The sequence below is a fragment of the Manis pentadactyla genome, chromosome 11 (genome assembly GCF_030020395.1).
Source record: "Manis pentadactyla isolate mManPen7 chromosome 11, mManPen7.hap1, whole genome shotgun sequence".
Classification (NCBI taxonomy): domain Eukaryota; kingdom Metazoa; phylum Chordata; class Mammalia; order Pholidota; family Manidae; genus Manis; species Manis pentadactyla.
Genome location: NC_080029.1, coordinates 33,686,585 through 33,704,539, shown reverse-complemented (window position 1 = coordinate 33,704,539; position 17,955 = coordinate 33,686,585). Strand labels below are relative to the sequence as shown.

General features: G+C 41.4%; 2 protein-coding genes across 5 annotated transcripts in view; one reads left to right on the top strand and one right to left on the bottom strand.

The window, feature by feature from the left end:
- Nucleotides 1-77: 77 nt before the first annotated feature.
- PIGH (phosphatidylinositol glycan anchor biosynthesis class H) lies at nucleotides 78-3,959 on the bottom strand. Of its 4 annotated transcripts, none has more exons than XM_036905987.2 (4): nucleotides 3,691-3,959; nucleotides 2,327-2,419; nucleotides 1,774-1,854; nucleotides 78-372 (listed from the first exon to the last, which is right to left on the bottom strand). In XM_036905987.2, the coding sequence occupies exons 1-4, from the start codon at nucleotides 3,949-3,951 to the stop codon at nucleotides 229-231; spliced, it is 579 nt and encodes a 192-aa protein (XP_036761882.1). In that variant the 5' UTR covers nucleotides 3,952-3,959; the 3' UTR covers nucleotides 78-228. The 4 variants fall into 4 exon arrangements, with proteins under 4 accessions (XP_036761882.1, XP_036761880.1, XP_036761881.1 ...); XM_036905985.2 differs by having other exon boundaries at nucleotides 2,327-2,536; nucleotides 3,691-3,958; XM_036905986.2 differs by having other exon boundaries at nucleotides 1,774-1,857; nucleotides 3,691-3,958.
- A 9,968-nt stretch (nucleotides 3,960-13,927) lies between these two features.
- Nucleotides 13,928-17,955, top strand: part of ARG2 (arginase 2) — a 43,741-nt gene continuing 39,713 nt past the window's right edge. Inside the window, exons 1-2 of the mRNA XM_036905979.2 lie at nucleotides 13,928-14,008; nucleotides 14,081-14,172. The gene's annotated coding sequence lies outside the window, so the exon portion shown is untranslated. The remainder of the gene's footprint in view (nucleotides 14,009-14,080; nucleotides 14,173-17,955) is intronic.

Sequence of the window (17,955 nt, the reverse complement as noted above, 5' to 3'; positions counted from 1 at the left end):
CAGTACTTTAGACATATAATTTCTACATCTCCCCTCAGCTGGTAAAGTAGGCAAACTGTACAACAGGAACACTCAAATACATATAAATACTTTGTTCAACATCACACAGGGAGTTAGGTTTCCAGTTGCCTGCTCTATGGCTCTGAGATCCACTGCACCCATACTGGGTCCCAGGATTGTTGTCCCCCTGATGATTTAGAATACAGAAAATAAACTAGCCACTATGGCTTAGGAGTCATCTCCCATGGAAGACAGGACTGGCCTTCTCAACACTGGGACTTGTTGGCTTGTTGATGTGGCTCTCTGGTGTGCCAGAATCTCCTGGCAGCTCTTGTACACTTCAATCAAGCAGTCCAGCCGGGGCTTGGTACTCTGAATTTCAAAGGGAAAAATGCACAGTCAAGATGAATGTAAGAGAGTGCTTAGTGATGCTGCATCCAGGTGTGAGCTCAGACAGGTAGAACTTCAGGCCTCACAGCACCTTGCTGGGAGAAGCCCCAAACTAGGCCCAGCCCGTGAACTGTGCAGAGCAGCAGTTCAAAAGACAGTTTTTAATCTAAGTTGCATGACCTCCATCTAAGAGCAAGCAAGAGGAATAACAAGGACAGAGCCTCTTGGGAAATGTCATAAACTATGAAACAGTCCTCAGATATATAAGAGGGGCAGGTTAATATGTAAACATTGAAAAATATTTCATATTATGAAATGTCATACAACCAAAATTAAAAACCACAGAAAATGGAAATAGTATGGAAAGTATATTTAATAAAAAATTTTTACCCAAAATATATAAATTATTATAAATACATAATCAATATCTAGATTCTACTTGACTAATAGAGGAGATGGATAGTTTAAAACAAGAAATACTGATAGGTCATAAAAGGACATAAAAGACTTGGTCATTTAAAGAGATACAAATTAATAACTTTAAATTCCTTTACCTACATACTAAACAAAAATGGATAAATGCACTGTTGGCCGAGATTGTAGGGAAAAACACAAAAATTCTTAAAAAGTATTGTAAAATCCAATCTCTGGAGCCAAATATCAAGCACTAAGAATCTGTGAAACTATTCATAGGCTTTAATAAAATAATTTTGAACTGGAATGCAAAAGAATTTTAGCTTAAATTCTTTTAAAAAGAATTTAAATCCTTTGTGAAAAAGGAAGGACAATCAGTCAGAGTTAACTGCATACATAACTACTTTCTATGCTTATAAGGTAACCTGCTAGAATCGTGTGTGGAAGTGGTTTTTTGGTAAGGGCAAAACACAACCTGAACGTGATTTCAAAAGCTACCAAAAGAGTGGTTAAATAAACTGACAGTCAACATGATATAATTATTTTAAACAAGTTTAATGGCCTTTGTCGGTGCACAAAAATATGCATATTCAATTTTTTTAAAAAGAAATTGTCTATAACAGTATGTAGATCAATAACATCAATATAAAATCTTATTGGTAGACCACTGACACAGTCAAAGGAGATAAACGGTGATTTATAGGCAGAAGTTGGTATACATTTTTCTCTAAAATTTGTATAATTTGTATAAATTTTCATATTTCTGAAAGCCTATATTTGCCTCAAACAAACTTTTGAAATAACTAAAGCCCTAATTCTCACGAAAAATAGCTGTCAAGTATTCTCCAGTACCTTTGATAATGAAAGTTAACATTCCTACTGAACTTACGTAGCAGTGGATATGCAGGGATGGAGGAAAGGTATAGATCTCTTTGGAGAAGAAACTTAAGAAAAATGTTTTGTGCTCACCTCGAAGACAGGTACTACTTGCGATATCCCATGTGGTTCCACTGGATCCTTCAATAAAATGCAGAGGTAGTAAATCACCTTCTGCTGTAAGAAAATAAAACAAAGAGCAGAGATCTAAGTGAAACTCATTTCATTTTCTTCAAGGGAAGGCTCAAAACTTTTTCATAAATGGTTATCTGTAAGTAGTAGAATACTAGATAGCTTTTGAAGTGAGGGAGAAGTTAAGTATTTTTTCATTCTTCAAACAGAAAAATTAACAGAACAGCTACAATGACAACCAGAGATGATTCTGAAGCTAGGCTGGAAAACAAAGTTGAAATGTTGACTCCCTGTCCATGAAACCTGGTGCATTTCTTTAAAAATAAAGGGACATAACTTTTCAAAGTAAGTTTCACTTTTATGGTATACAGACATGTCAGCCACAAAGGAAACTGCAAGTACTGGACCAGTAAGAGTCCTCAAGTTCAATTCTGTGAAGTCAAACACTTCAGATATTAAGACCAGCTCCACACCCCAGGGGCTACCTCCTCCAGAAAGGCCTGTTAATACTTACCATGTAGATAGCTTCATTAATAACAACATCCTTCACCTTGCCCATCTCAATGAAGGTAGTGCTTTCTTTGCCTGAGGCATAGGATGAAGTCAACTGGATGCCAAGGGAACCAATAATTAACAGAGTCTCCTGATCAATCTTCACAAAATGGAGGTAACCAAGCAGGCCTAAGAGGGTGATGAAGATGGCAGCAGAGAGGATCATGCTGTTCTGAAGACAGAGCCAGATACAGGCAATGAGATTACCAGGTGGTCCTCTGCTTTTTCTGCTGGTTAAGTCAATTCTAGGCAATGTGGGAAAAAAGCCTTCGTTCCGCTGAGTTGAACAAATGGAAGGAATATGCGTGGAGGAAGAGGAAATCACTTTCACTTGGCTCTGAAATGCTATGAGAGCATATGATGAAATACATCCACACAACAAACGGCTAGGTCTGGCGTGGAGAACGTCCATCAGCAAAATAGCCACCATCACACCAATCTCAAGAGATTTTTCTTCCAAAATTGCAACTTAAGGACTCAGACCTTTTGCTCTCCTATTCCATCAGCAGAATATATAGTGCAAAATCATAGAATGAACAATAAAATGCTTAGCACAGTGTAGGAGATATTACTCAACAGCCCCTTCTTAATAGAACTGGGAGTCAATCATGATTGGTTCCCAAGAAATGGGCACATAACACAACTCTGGCCAATGAGATGTGCGGTTGGCTGGCAGGGCTTCTGGAAAATTTGATTCGGATATGTGAAAACTGAGGCTCTTAAAATAGGTATGAGATTGTAAATTGTGCACAGAAACCACCCATTTCCGAAATCTCATTAATTCTTTGGCAAGAACTTGAAGCTGGGGAAGGGGTTGGCGGGCGTTGGGGTGGCGGAGAGGTTAGATCGCCTTGAAAAACAACTTAGGAAGAACTATCAAGTTCTTAACGTGTGTGTGCACGCCACACACACGTACACACAATTATGAAGGCAAAGACAGTCTATGGAAGATTATTGTTTGCTGTGATTCCTGAGGAATGTAGTAAGTGATGGATAAGCACGATCCACTTAATAGTTCTCTTAACTCTTGGAATTGAATTTCTATGAGCATGTACTTCACAGAGCACATGGAAGTTAAAATTTTAGGCGGTCGTGCAAGGACTAGATGTATGCTGGGTGGAACCACAGAACAGAGCAGAGCAGCGGTCCATGAGAGGGATAAAATACCGTAGCACAAACTTAGCGAAACGTAATGAAAAGAGCTGTCCAGCAGCGGAACTAGCGAGCTCCCGCCCTTCCAGCCTACAACTATAGGAGGATCCGGCAACAGGTCCGGGCTCATCCCCAAGACCCTAAAGACCCTTCTAAACCAGGGCAGGCCGTTACCTCGCAGAGGGTGAAGAGTCCGTAGGCGGCTAGCCACACGGTGCAGGTGACAGCGGTAAGCGAACGCAACGAGAGCTGAGGGCAGATGAGGCAGAACTCCCGGCAGGACGGGGAGTAGTAGCGGCGCTGCAGGGCCAGGCGACCGCCGCAGATATCTGAGAAGCTCTGCTCATCCTCCATGGCCGGCTCGGCCCCACCGGCCCGGTTGCACCCAGCCGCTCTAGTCTGCCCGCCCGCGTCCTCTCGCCGGCTCTGGACCATTTCCGGAAAGCGGAGCCGGCCACGCCCCCGCCTCACCCCCTGGGCCGCGCCGCGCAGCCGCAGTTCCTCAAAGAGAGCCGTGCGGAATTTGCGGGTTAAGTTTCTACTTTCCGGCTCCTGCCGGGAGCCTGTGACATGTAGGGGGCGAGCTCAGCCGACATATTGAAACCGCTATTAATGTGCTTTCGCTTGACAGACTGATTTCTATTTCTAAGCCAGTGTGCGCCCCAGAGACAATTCACAGGTATCATTCATTCGATTCACCCATTCATTCATTATTCGCCAGGTAATTTTAGGTGCTAAGGATATGGCGGTGAACAATACTGACAAGATCCCGGGGACTGCCTTCAGGTAGCTTCCTTCCTAGCAGGAGAGACAATATAGAAGTGATTTCAGAGTGCTATTGGAAATAATATGATGGGTAGGAGAAGCTGGGGGTCTCTGAATAGGACAGTCAGGAAAGTCTGTCTAAAGTAAGACGCTGGAGCTAAAAGGATGGGGAGCCATACCGCCTGGGGGAGCTCTGGAGGAGGAATTTGCCAGGAAGAAGAACCAGGAAAGGCAAAGCCCCCAAGGCCGGAACAAGGTTGGTTATTTGGAGGAATCAAAAGGACAGAGCCGCTGACGCATGGGGAATGTTAAGTCAGGTGGTAAGTAGGGGTTGCAAGTTGGGGTGGTAGGTAGGGGTCAGATCTAGGAAGGTCTTGTAGGGCCTGGTGAGGAGTTTGGATTTCTCTGCTCAGGAGTTCTCTCTTCCAAACACTGCACGGAGGATTGAGTAGGCAGGCTGTCCTGGCTGGGAGGTTAGCAAGATTGGAGGATGCAGAAGATATGGATAATAAAATTACTAAACTCATGAGTAATAGTGGACTGTGAGCTCCCTGTTTTTACTTCTTTTTTTTAACCTTGGCTCAAGAGTGACTTTTTTTTTTTTTAATGAATGTTCAATTTATTAAAGTTACAAATTCATACGGACCCATGTTCTTCCATAAGCTTTGAAGTTCAGTTTACAAATATTTTTATTTATAAGTCTAGCAAATTTTAACAGCCATTTTTTTTTTGGCATCATTAATCTACAGTTACATGAAGAACATTATGTTTACTAAGCTCCCGCCTTCACCAAGTCCCCCCCACATACCCCTTCACAGTCACTGTCTATCTGCATAGTAAGATGCTGTAAAATCACTACTTGAAGAGTGACGTTTTGACCTGTTAAAAAGGTTATGGTGCTTCAGCCCTGTGGCAGCAGGATGTATTAAAGAATCATCCCTTTGTGTATAAAGATAAGTGATATAATGGTCTTACCAAATTTAAGTCTCTCTGATGAAAATCATGTTTTGTTTCTCCATCTTCATACAGGACTTTACCTCTTCCTCCCACCCTATTTTTCCCTAAATGATTTTCTTCAAGTATTGCTTTGTTTTTCCAATTTTATTTCTGTACCCTGAATCCTACCAAGCAATCCACCCTCTCATTTTTGTAAATGTCATATGATGTCTTTTATAATTATAAAAGTGGTATTTGCTTATTGTGAAAAAGTTGAAAAATGTGGAAAGAAATGTAACCACTTGTATTTCCACCAGTCAGAGATAAACACTTAAGGTTTTTGGGAAACCTCTAGTCCTGGAGTTCTTAGACTTTGAAGTTGGCAAGTTTCCCTAAGAAGATTTAATATCTATTTGCAGGGTCCCTGAGGGAGTCTCAGTGAATACCCTAGTGAATTCAGTTGTGGAAAAACAGAAAGGAAGCCTGAGAAACATCTGTATCCTGTATTTTTCCAGGCAGGCTAACTACTATTCACAAAAACACAAAAACAATTTTGAAAATTAAACACAGTAAATGTTTGTCTTACTATCTACCAATCCACGGTGCTCCTGGTCAGATGACTCATAATTTCTGGTAAGCAGTGATTCATTCAGAGACCCTGGCTCCTTCCATCTAGACTTCATGACCCTTTCGGGGCCCCCTCATCGTCTTCTCCATTGGATCCTCTGAAGCTGGGCGAACAAATGAGGGGCAAGAATGGAGGATCGTTCTTGGGAGCATTTTATGGCAAGCCTTCCATCCACATTCCATTGGCCAGAACTTGTTAATATGACTATACCTAACTTCAGAGGGTGGGAGACATGGTCTATCAATATGCCCAGTGGGGAAAAATAAATGATTTGGAGAACAATTAGCTAGTCTTTGCTACACTTTCCAAAAGAGTTCTGGCCACAAGAACGAGGAAACATATTTGAGTGAATTGAGTGTTGTGGTGACACTATGCAGGATTAATCTGATTTACTTTTTTTAAAATTGTTTTTTATTAAGGTATCATTGTTATACAATCTTATGATAATCTGACTTACTTTTGATAAGATGGGTAGTTATTTCTAACTGTTGAAATTAGTTTTAGAACTTGAGTATCTATGAACATAAACAGAAAAAATATAATTAAATAATTTAACTTTTTATTTTTATGGCCCATGACAGATTCTTAAAAATCTTATGTAAAACCTTGTTTTATTACTTACTGACACTTATGAATTGAATAGTTGTTCAAATAATGCTGTCTTATAACTCAAGTTTTTTTTTGATATAGAATGAATAATTGCTGCTACCATATTAATTGAGAGTAGGTGTCCTATTTAGGACCACTTATCCCTAGGGAAGAAAAAGTAAAGGCTCACATATATATAAAGAAATTCCAAAAATATAGGGTTTTTAAAACAAATACTGTCAATTATACCTCAATTTTTTTAAAGCCAGTGAAAAGAATTAATAAAGCTTGTTGTAATTTAGTGAAATTGATGAATAAAACAATTTGCTTTGCATTTTTAAAAGATAAAATATAACACATTTCATCTTGTTTAGAATTTCATCTTTATATAGTGTTTGTGAGTGTATCTCTGCAGCTGGTTGTGTCAGGTATTATACAACTGTGCCAGGTATTACACAGTTATACATACACCACTGTTTGAGAAAAAACTAAGCCTTCCTCCTGTGTTTCTCCTTTACTATGACACTGCTACCACACTCACACTTCCAACACCAAATATGTGAGGGATTTTCTCACACCAGGAGCAATTCTCTGTGACATCAGATGACGGTCCTACAATTTAACTCAATTCTGACAATATTCACCTAGAGAAAGCATTAGATCCCACAGGTTAAGGGCTTAATCCCATGAGACTAAGTCCCCACTTAGCTACAAATCAGACGTTCCTATGACCTCCTCTGCTTGGATTTGATTATTTGCTAAAACAGCTCACAGAACTCAGGAAAACACTTATTTGTGTTTATCAGTTTATTATATAATAAAGGATATGATAAAAGATACAGATGAACAGCCAGATGAAGAAAGATGTAGGGTGAAGTCTGAGTCTCAAGCGCAGGAGCATCTGTCCCCATGGAGTTGGGGTGCATCAACCTCCCAGTATGTAAATGTGTTCAACACCCTGGAAGCTCTCCAAATCACATACTTTTGGAATTTTTATGGAGGCTTCATCACGTAGGCATGACTGATCATTAACTCCATTTCCAGCCTCTCCCCCAAGTCTGAAGAATGGGGGCAGGAGTTGAGGCTGAAAATTCTAAGTTTCTAATCATCGGTTGGTCTTTCTGGTGAACAGCTCCCATCCAGGGTCCCCAGAGTCACCTCATTAGAATAAGACACTGCTATCATCCAAGAAATTCCAAGGGAATATAGGAAGTCTGTGTCAAGAACTGGGGTCAAAAACCAAATATTAGAACAAAAGATGCTCCTAGTGCTCTCATTACTTAGGAAATTACAAGGGCTTTAGTAGGTCTGTGCCAGGAACTGGGGGCCAAGACCAATATATATATTTTCTATTATTTCACAACTTACTACAATCTACTGGTATCAACATTTAATGAATTCAAGTGAAGTATAGAAACCTTACCTCCCTTTACCCTTCCCCATTTATAATTGTCTTAATATGTCCTTTACATTCATTGAGAACCACATCAGATAGTGCCACACTTTTTGCTTCAACTGTCAGTTTAGAAAAATCAAGAGGAGAAAGTCTATTGTGTTTATTCATATTTTTGTTTTTATTTTTCCATTGTTCTTTCTTTCTTCTTGATGTTCTGAGATTCCTTTAATTTTCTTTCTGCTCAAACAACTTCCTAACTAATGCAATGCTGTTGTCAACTACCCTTCAATAAAAAAAAAAAAAAAAAAAACAAACAACTTCCTTTACCCATTCTTTTAAGGTAGGTCTATTGATGACAAATTTTATTAGTTTTCCTTCATCTGAGAATGTCCTGATTTCCCTTTCATTCACAGAGCATATTTTCACTGGATGTAGAATTCTGGGTTGACAGCTTTCTTGTAACAATTGAAAATTACTGTGCCACTTCTTTCTGGCCTCCATGGTTTCTGATGGGAAATCTGTTATTTGAATTTTTCCCCCTGAATGTAAAGTGTTGTTTCTTAATCACTGTTTTCAATATTTTTTCTTTGTCTTTAGTTTTCAGAAGTTTGGCCGTGCTATAGCTTTGGGTTTATCCTATTTGGGATATGCTCAGCTTCTTGAATTTTGTTATGTTTATGTCTTGCTTAATTTGGGAAGTTTTCAGCCATTGTTTCTTCATGTTTTTTTCAGCCTCACTCTGTTACTCTTCTCTTTCTGAGTCTCAAATGACAGTACTCTTAGGTTTTTTTCTGTTATGGTTCCACAGGTCTTTGAAGCTCTGTTCACATTTTCCGCCAGTTTGTCTTCTCTCTGTTGGTCAAACTGGGAAATTTCTGTTGTTCAGTCTTTAAGACCACTAATTCTTTCCTGTGTCTTACTGTTCTGTTGTTGAATCCAAAAACATTGTTGTTTTTTTTTAATTTTAGTTATAGTTTTCAATTCTAAAATTTGGGTCTTCTTGAATCTTCTATTCTTTACTGTGAATTTCAGTTTCTTCATTTGTTTGAAGTATGTTTGTAATTGTTTATTGAAGCATATTTATGATGACTGCTTTAAAATCTTTGTCAGATAATTCTATCATCTATGTCATCTTAGTATTAGCATCTGTTGACTGACTATTGTCATTCCAGTTGAGATTTTTGTGGTTCTTGATATGATAGCTGATTTTTTATTAGAACATGGGCATTTTGGATAGGAGATTCTGGATCTTATTTAAATCCTCTGTTATAGCAGGCTTCCATTGACACTGCTCCAGCAGGGGAGGAGCACTACCACATGACTGCCAGGTAGAGGTGGAAGTCCAAGTTCCCCACTTGGCCTCCATTGACACTTAGTGAGGAGGTTCCTTGTAACATCCGGGGTAGGGGTGGCAGCCCAGGCTCCCTATGTGTTCTCCACTGACACCATAGCGTAGTGCTGGAAGAAGCTGTTACCCTTCAGGGGAGATGAAAGTCCCATTCCTCTCTCAGCCTCCTCTGCTACCACCCCACTGGCAGGGTGGGGCTCCTCTTTATAGCCTGGCAAGGTGGAAGTCTAGGTTCTCCACTTGACCTTTGCTAGCAGGGGTGAGGGTAGGGGTGCAGTTTTTTCTATAGTGTTTGGCTCGAGTAGAGTAGTGTCTGTTTTCTCTTATAGGCTTCTCCTTACTTTGTCCTTTGGTTAGAGACAGCAGGTTTTCAAAATGAATGTCCCTGGTTGTCACCCTCCAGAGCCCAGTCTGGGATATCTGAGGCAAAAAGAACACCGAGGGAATGCACTGTTGTGTTGTGCTAGGATCCCTAGTCAGTCTGTCTCTTTCCCTCTACCTTTCAGTCTTTTGTTAGTTTTATATAAAATGTCCAAGGATTTTAGCTGTTCCTAGTGGGAAGGATAGGGAAAGATATGTCTATTCCATCCTTCAAAAGCAAAAGTTTTTTCTGTCCATTAAAAGAATTTTAATTGAGATGTTATCTTCCAGGCAGTACAATGCATAGTCTATGCTATGCCTCACCTTTTCATATGTTTAATGGTGTCTTTTGATGAACAGAGGTTTTAATTGTAATAAGGTCTAATCTAGCTATCTTTTATGCTTAGTGCTGTTTTATGTCATGTTCAAGAAATTTGCTTGCCTCAAGTTCATTAAAATATTCTAGTCCCTTTATTTTTCCTTGAAACTTTATTGTTTTATCCTTCATATTTAGGCCTATGATCCATTTTGAATTTTTGTTTGATATGAGGTAGTAAGGGTCAATGATCTTCTTGTTTTTTTTCCCCAGCAGCATTTACTGAAAAGACTATCCTTTCCCCACTGATTGCAAAGGTGCCTTTGTTGTAAATCAAGTTACTACATTTGTGTGAATCTGTTTCCAGACCCTTTTATGTTCTGTTGTTCTATTTTGTCTTTCCTTGTACCAATATCAACCTGTCTCAATACTGAAGCTTTATAGTAGGTTTTGATTTCTCATAGTGTTAAGTTTTTCAGTGTTTTTCTTTTTCTTCAATATTGTGTTGGCTGTTCTTTGTATTTTCACCAAAAGCCCTGCTGGGATTGTGTTGACTCTATTGATCAGTATAGGGGAAACTCATCTTATCTTTGTGAAGTCTTCCAGCTCATGAACCTAGTATATCTCATTTAGGTCTTCTCTAATTTCTCTCAGCACTGTTTTGCAGCTGTCTTGCCCGTCTTTCATTAGACTTGTTTCTAGGTATTTGATGTTTTTCAATACTCTTATAAAAAATTTATTTAAAATTTTTTATTACCTGTCCATTTTTAATAACTTAGGTTTTCCCAACATCAAATTGGAATTATATAAAATACAGGCATCCTGTTTTTTGGAAGTTCCTGTTATGCCACTTTGCTTTTATGAAAGACCCACATTAATACCTGTTTTCACTAACTGAAAGAAATCTAAGAGGATTTTTGCTTTTATGAAAAAAGGTGAAAAGCAAAAACAGTGTTCAGTGTTTTGCAGCAAGCTGTTATAGGGGCAGCAGGCACCCAGGGTGGCGAGTAACACCGTGCCACCCAGCACTTTTCCAGGAACCACACTGAGCATCTCTGCATCATGCTGTCCAAGCTTTGTCCTGTGTCTGTGCACATCAGTGCTTTATCTCCATTTATTTTGTGCATCTATTACCAAGATGTGTTACCAAAATGCATCCTAAAGTATCATTAAAGCCTAAGAGAGGTTATCTTTGTGTCTGGGAGTGCTCAAAGAATAGTAACTGCTTCTTCACTTTATGCCATTTTTGCTCACGATTTCATAGGAATGCTCTACTTTTGGATAGAAGGGGAAACCCACCTGCAACCCAAACAAATAAATCATTTTTTCAAGCATTTGGGTCCTTTTATTCTAATGTTTTTAGTGTTGAAAGATGATGGAATACAGAAAAATTTTGAATGTGACAAAAAAATTACAAGCCTAAAAACCTTTCAGTTTTACATATTACTTTTCCATCCTTGTCTTAGTTTTTGTACTTTTAAAAATTATTGTAGTCATAATATATATACCATTTTGTAATGTTAAAATATAAACTTAGGCATGTGAAAAATTTTAAGTTTATTTGAGCAAAAATTGGTTCAAGTAGGGCAGTGCCAAACTGGAAGTGGTTAGGAGCACTCCACTAACAAGAACTAGGGGAAAGACTTATAGAGAAGAGGTGAAAGCAAAGCAAGAAAATTATTTGATTGGCTATAGCTTAAGGTTGTGTGTTTTGGGAAAGCCTAATTGGTTGGTTGTGATTGGTTGTCTTTAAGTTTAGATTTCTTAACCTTGAGGCATTTACAGACTTAGGTTTTGGTTTGCTTATGTAGGCAGGTCAGGTATTAGAACCACCTTAGTCTATTGGGCCTCCTTGTTTCATTAATTTAACAGTAATTAAAATTTGATGTTTTGGCAAACATTTTCCTTTTTATAAGCGCCATTAAAATAGCTACGTAGTATTCCATTTTGTTAATCTACTCTAATTTACTTAGCATCACCCTATTGTTTTCCCCTCTGATGAAAATCACTAGTAATTATTTCAACTAAGGAAGAATGACAGTGAAAAAAAATAGACAACCAGAGAAGGAAAAATAGACACAGAAATAGAAAGAAACCTGCAAAAAATAGAAAAGCACAGAAAGCAGAGATTCTCTGCCCACCCACATCCCCACACACATACACACCCATGGAGTTGCATCCCCATCTTGTGGCAATCTAGAACAGTAAAGCTTACTATTTTCAATTTAAGTCAAGGAACCCACCTGGCTTTTATGTGGAAGGTTTCTCTCCCCTTGTAACATCAAGATAACTTATGTCCTTGTACACTCAAAGGTTTTGAGATGGAATAAAACAAACTTGTGGGAAAGTTGAGTTAAAAAGATGAATCTACTTTGACGGCCATAGATTTGACATACAAGTTCAGTTAGACCATCAGATTCAGCTCAATTTCATACAGTTGGAAGCAATGATTTCTCTAAGTGATGTGAAGCAAACCACAACTGTGAAGCCTAGGAAGTAAATTACCTTCATGTGAAAATGTTTCTGAAGATTTAAAAGGAAAGGTGAAAGAACCTGGTTAAAGAAAGCCTTGCCATTTGAAGTGTAGTAAGTGGACCGGCTGCATCAGCGTCACCTAGGAGCTTGTTAGAAATGCATATTTTGGGTCTCACCACAGACGTACAGACTCAGAATTTGAGTTTTAACAAGATTCTTAGAAGGTTTGCTTGCAAATTAAAATTTGAGAGGCACTGAAAGATATAACCCTTAATACTGGATTCTCTACCCAGAATGCATATTAAATGACCTAGGGAGCTTTTAAAAACTGTTGTCTGGATCCATCCCAGATGATTAAAAAGAATGGGTGGGGAGGGGAACACAATGGACGGGGACGGGCATTTTTAAAAAGGTACCTAGGTTATTTTTAAAGGCTGCCAGTGTTGAGTACTGTTGGGAGGAAATCTTTTCCTCACAGTTATAGGCTCACATGGTTTGGGCCTGCGAATTAACTGACAATAGATTAACAAGAAAAGGAAGCTGCTCAGTAATGAGTAACTCTATGAATATCCAGAATAAAGCTCTGTACACCAATTTAACAAAAGGCAGGAGGATTAAGGTTTCATACTTCAAAGTATGGAAAGTTCTATTGGGCCTTTGGAAGCTAACAGGCAGCTGAATTCACACTTCTGGTGCTGAGGTCAATCTTTTCCCAATCAGGAAATTCCCTCAGTGGGGCAGGAAGTCAGGCGGTAGGGGAGTTGGGAAGGTAGGGGGTGGTCACTGGCAGCTGTATTTTTGGCGGCTCTGCTTAACTTTTTCTTCTTTTAAATGTTTATTTGTTTGGCTGCTGATTTATTTTAAATCTAAAGTAATTTTCATACTACTTTGATGGACTATTAATCCCTTTAGAACTATTATTTCTAGTACCACCATTCCTCTCATCCAGGTTTAAAATCTCTGCCTTTTCTGTTCCCCTCCCTAATCTACAGCTAAGTGCCATTTATCCCACCGACACGGTACTTCAACACCTGTCCCTCATATCTCCCTGACTGCACTAGATAATGCTGTTCTCCCCTATACATACTCTCTGCCAGGCTACTTTATTTATCACACATACTTTATTTACCACACATATTGTTAGGAATGTTAGGTAGAAAGATAAGAGCAGCAGGGGAAGGGGAAGATAAGGTTCAAAGAAAAAAACCACCCAAACTTTGCCCAGCTGGGGGGGTCCCATGTGAAGACAGCAAAGGCTTTGCAGGAAGACAACTTCCTTGCCTATTGGGACCAGGCCACAGCAGTCCCAGCCAGGTCCCAGTGTGGGCACAATTGAACAAAACTATGAACAGCCCAAACCACACTTCATCGTTGGAAAGGACATGCTCACTGAGAGGGATGGCTATGTAGGTGGACCTGTAAATCAAATAACCCCACCTTGTCGATCAAAGAGGCATCACCTAATCAGAATGTAATAAGGCCACCCACCTAATGGATCGGGGCCTTGGTCTTCCTTGACTCTGCCCCCACCCTCCTTGGAGTGTATTCAAATAAAACCTTCACTCTGCTTCACTATTGTGTCTCTGCCTTTCAATTATTTGTTTCAGTGGGGCAAGAACTGAGGAGAAGAAACTCAGCCCAGTAACATATTTGGTGCCATGACTCGGGTCACTACTCCCGGTAAGCTGCAAGTGCCTTACCCCTGGCCGGAGACACTACCTGTCCTCTGGGAATCCTTCCTCTCCTTCTCAGTCTCTTGCAGGAAAACAGCTGCAATATGTGGGCACAGATTGAGCATTTAAGTGCTGTTAGGGCACTTGCTGCAAGAAGACTCCCATGACAGGGTAAGTCGGTCACAGACCAGGGAAAATTACATTAGGCACCCTGCCAATTGCAAGACAATGTCCATGCAACAGAGGCACACTGTAAAAAACAACCAATTCCAACCCCACAGTAAATCCCCAAGTAGTATTTAATATGTCCATGCAAGAGACTTATTTTTCTGTGTTCTTGAATGTCTCCTATTCACTGCATTTCTTTTCTTCCCTTCTTCCTCACTTTTTGTGTATCTGCTGGTTGGCTAATCAGACCCTTACTGTTGCTATCAAACACTTGGACAGGGGACAGTCTTTTAAAAGTCAATAGGACAGCCACTGATCTTAAGACTAGTGACAGGTTTCCCTCTGACCTGTGCTGGGAGGATCCCCTTAGACATGAGATATCCACCAGACCCAGCTGGAGGTAGTACCTGCTTGTGCTCACCTTGTGGGGACCCCTCCCTAGGAGGCAGGTCATGATTCGTTCCTCAGGAATGTCTCCCAGAGTGGCCTGAGATTTCTCCCTTTACTCTCTTCTTCACCAATGGTTCACCATGGGAGCTAAGAGCCTTCTGACTCACCTTGATTCTATGACCCATTGTCCCTTTCATGCTCAGAGTTCTTTCTATTGTCATGTGTGCTCTATTTTCCATTTGGAGGGGAATGGAGACATTTACCCCCAATGATATCTGCAGGTTCAACTTAACCCCAACCTCCCATTGCAAATCTACCTCTCCTGCCTATGTTGGCATCTATGGAAGCAACATAGCCTATGGCTAAAACCTCTTCCCTGTCACAGCAGCTTATTTTCTCATGGCTGCCTTAGCCTATTGCGTAACCAGAGATGATCTTTCCCAACTATTTTGGTGGTCTTTCTGGGTCTAGACCTTGATTCAGGCCTCTTCCATTGGGCCCCTGATGAGGCTAAGATATCTGGGAGGCTTGTCTGGAGAGAACCCACTCTTTATGTCTTTTTCTAACTCTGGGGGCTTAGCTGAGAGCTGCCTCCCTCCTCTCCTTCCTCCTTTACCCTGGCACCTGTAGCTGCGGCCAAAACCTTGACCGATGGAGACCCAGCAGGTATAGAGACAAAAGTTACCTTGAAGATTGCTCCCCTAGAATCCTATTCTTCCATTTCCTCTGCATGTGATTGGAATGGCTCCACCCCTGCCCTTTCTGATAAGGGAAAGTAGTCACAGATACCACCCACTCATTCAATGCAATGCTACCACTTACTGTGTGAGGTCACTAAGGAATCCTGGAGCCAGGAGCATTGCCCCTTGAGGATGTTGTCCCTTCAGCAGACTGCAGGGAGAAGGCTATGTCAGATTCTTTGAACAGCTGCTCCCCACCCCACCCACAAGGATGTCCAAGAGGCACCCCTTGAACTCTACCTTTGATCACCGAGGCTTTCCCTAATTGAGTGCCAGGGCTCCCCCCCCACAGGCTGGATCTAGATACATGGGAACTGATGGCAGTGAAAAGGTACCATTTCACTGACTGTCATGACTGCACTGGGTGGAGACGTCCATCTAGAACACTGCTTGGCACTAGACATATGCTAGGCCACTGAGTAATAACCCCACGACCTCGGGCTTTCTTTACTCACTAGTCCTTCCCAATCATTCTAGATGGGGAATCAATATCAATTCCCTGTAATAGACCCTTGGGTTGCATCCTCTGATACTGGGAACACTTTGACCCCCAAACCCTGAAGAGATCAAGGCTGAAATTCTGCACAACATCCTGGCCCCAATACAAACTCCTCAGTGGGGAAACTTAGCCCCCAGAAGGGAGCCTGAATTATAACACCATCCTTTAGTTAGAGATATTCTGCAAATGGCAGGGTAAATGGTTGGAGGTTCCCTATGTCCAGGCCTCCTTTCTCGTCCAGGAGAGTGGAGATCTACTCCACAAATGCAAACAACTCTGGCTCTACTCCCTTCAGGCCTCCCCCAAGACACCCCAGAACCTAAGCCTTGTACAGAAAGCAGGGATCCAAATAAGCCAATGCCCTCAGAGAAACCTCTACTCTATCCTACTTTTGCCCCATACCCTGGGCCCCCTCCCTCAGACTGCAACCCCCCTGGGGTCTTCAGCCCCCAAACACTCTGCTACTCCCTAATTTCCCCATATTTCAGGTCCCCCTAGTACCCCCAGATGTCCCTCTGATCCAGAGGGCTGCCCTGGCAACAATCATTACCTCCACGGAGGATCTGCCCCCTTGTGGAAGCGGCTGGGGAATTCGGCCCTCAGCTTGTATATAAGCTTTTCTCTCTCACTGAACTAAACTTTAACTTAAAAGAGGCCTGGAAAGCTACACGGACAATCCTGTTGGTTATACAGAGAGTTTCCAGCATGTAACAATTGAGGATCTGACTTGGAGAGATGTTCAGGTCATTCTCACTCAGACTCTTACAGACACAGAACTAGAGAGAGTAACTCCAGAGGCAAAGAAATTTGCAAATGGCTTACACCTAATAGATCCTAATTATCCCATAGGAGATACAGCTGTCCCCTCCACGGATCCTGGATGGGACTATAGTAAGTCTGGCCAATGTTGGTTTCAGGACCATTATTTGATTTGCATTAAGGCTGAACTTAAGGCTAGCAGACAGGTCATCAGCTATACGAAAGTCTCTGTTGTGACCCAGGAGTCTGCTGAGAGCCCAGCCACCTTTCTAGAAAGATTTAAAGAGTCACTCATTAAATATACCAATCTGGACCTAGATTCATACAAGGGCAGGGTCATCCTGAAAGATTGATTTCTGACCCAGTCAGCACCAGACATTAGGAGGAAACTCCAAAATGTAGTTCATGACTCAGAGGTCATGATAGATGACAGGTTGACTGCAACAACCTCAGTTTTGACAACTGAGTGCAGGTTGTGGAGGCCAGGGCTCAGGCGAAGGAAAGGAATGAGGCGGGGCACCAGGAGGAGGGAAGGAAAAGAGAGGGCCTAAGGGGCCAAGGGCAACCCATTGGTACCCTAGCCACACCCAAGGACGGCTCCACAAAGAGCTATGTGTGCCACAAAGCAGAACATTAGGCCAAAGAATGTCCCTGAAGAGACAGGCCACCTGTCTCTGCCTGCCGAAAATGTGGAAAGGCAGGGCACTGGGCTACCCTCTGCCCCTCGAACTGAAGGGATCAGGGGTCTGAGGCAGCCCCAGGCCTCCTGACGCAGCCCTGTCCAGTTGGCACTACCACAGGAGATCACCATCCCTGGATTGGAGCCAAGGTACCACTGGATGTAACAGGTAGGACAGAAACTTTCCTTTTGGTTACTGAGCCACCGACTCTGTTCTGACTTCCTTCTCTGGACCTCTCACCTGAAGAGCCTCCACTGTCTTGGGACTTACCAATAAGCCAACTTTTCTGCCATTTACTCCCTTTGTGCTGTCTGTGGGAAGCCCATACCTTTTCCCACAGCTTCCTGGGAATGCCTCAGTGTTCCAGTCCATTGTTAGACTGGGATATTCTACAAAAACTGGGAACTCAAGTCACTCTGGAAGAGTGGCCCTCTCATCATATTTCCCTACATATGCTGTGCTCAGGACAGAGCCCAGAGACTTGGGAGAACGCTCTCAATCCTAACATCTGGGACCAAGGCATTCCCAGTAGAGCAATTAAGGCCTCCCCGTGATAGCTGAACTAAAGGATCCTACTAAGTCCCCAAAGCAAAAACAATATCCCCTTAGGCACAATGCCCAAGGGGCCTTCAGCCTTTACTATCCCAGTTTATCCAACACAGACTCTTAATATCCACTAGCTCTCCCAGCAACACCCTAATTCTGCCTATATATATAT

Excerpts from the sequence above, each read along its gene's own strand:
- PIGH (XM_036905984.2), bottom strand. The coding sequence starts at position 3,951 with ATGGTCCAGAGCCGGCGAGAGGACGCGGGCGGGCAGACTAGAGCGGCT. Across the intron at positions 2,537-3,690 it reads GACTCTTCACCCTCTGCGAG|AACAGCATGATCCTCTCTGC; the intron begins GTAACGGCCTGC and ends CTCTGTCTTCAG. Across the intron at positions 373-1,773 it reads AAGTAGTACCTGTCTTCGAG|AGTACCAAGCCCCGGCTGGA; the intron begins GTGAGCACAAAA and ends TTTGAAATTCAG.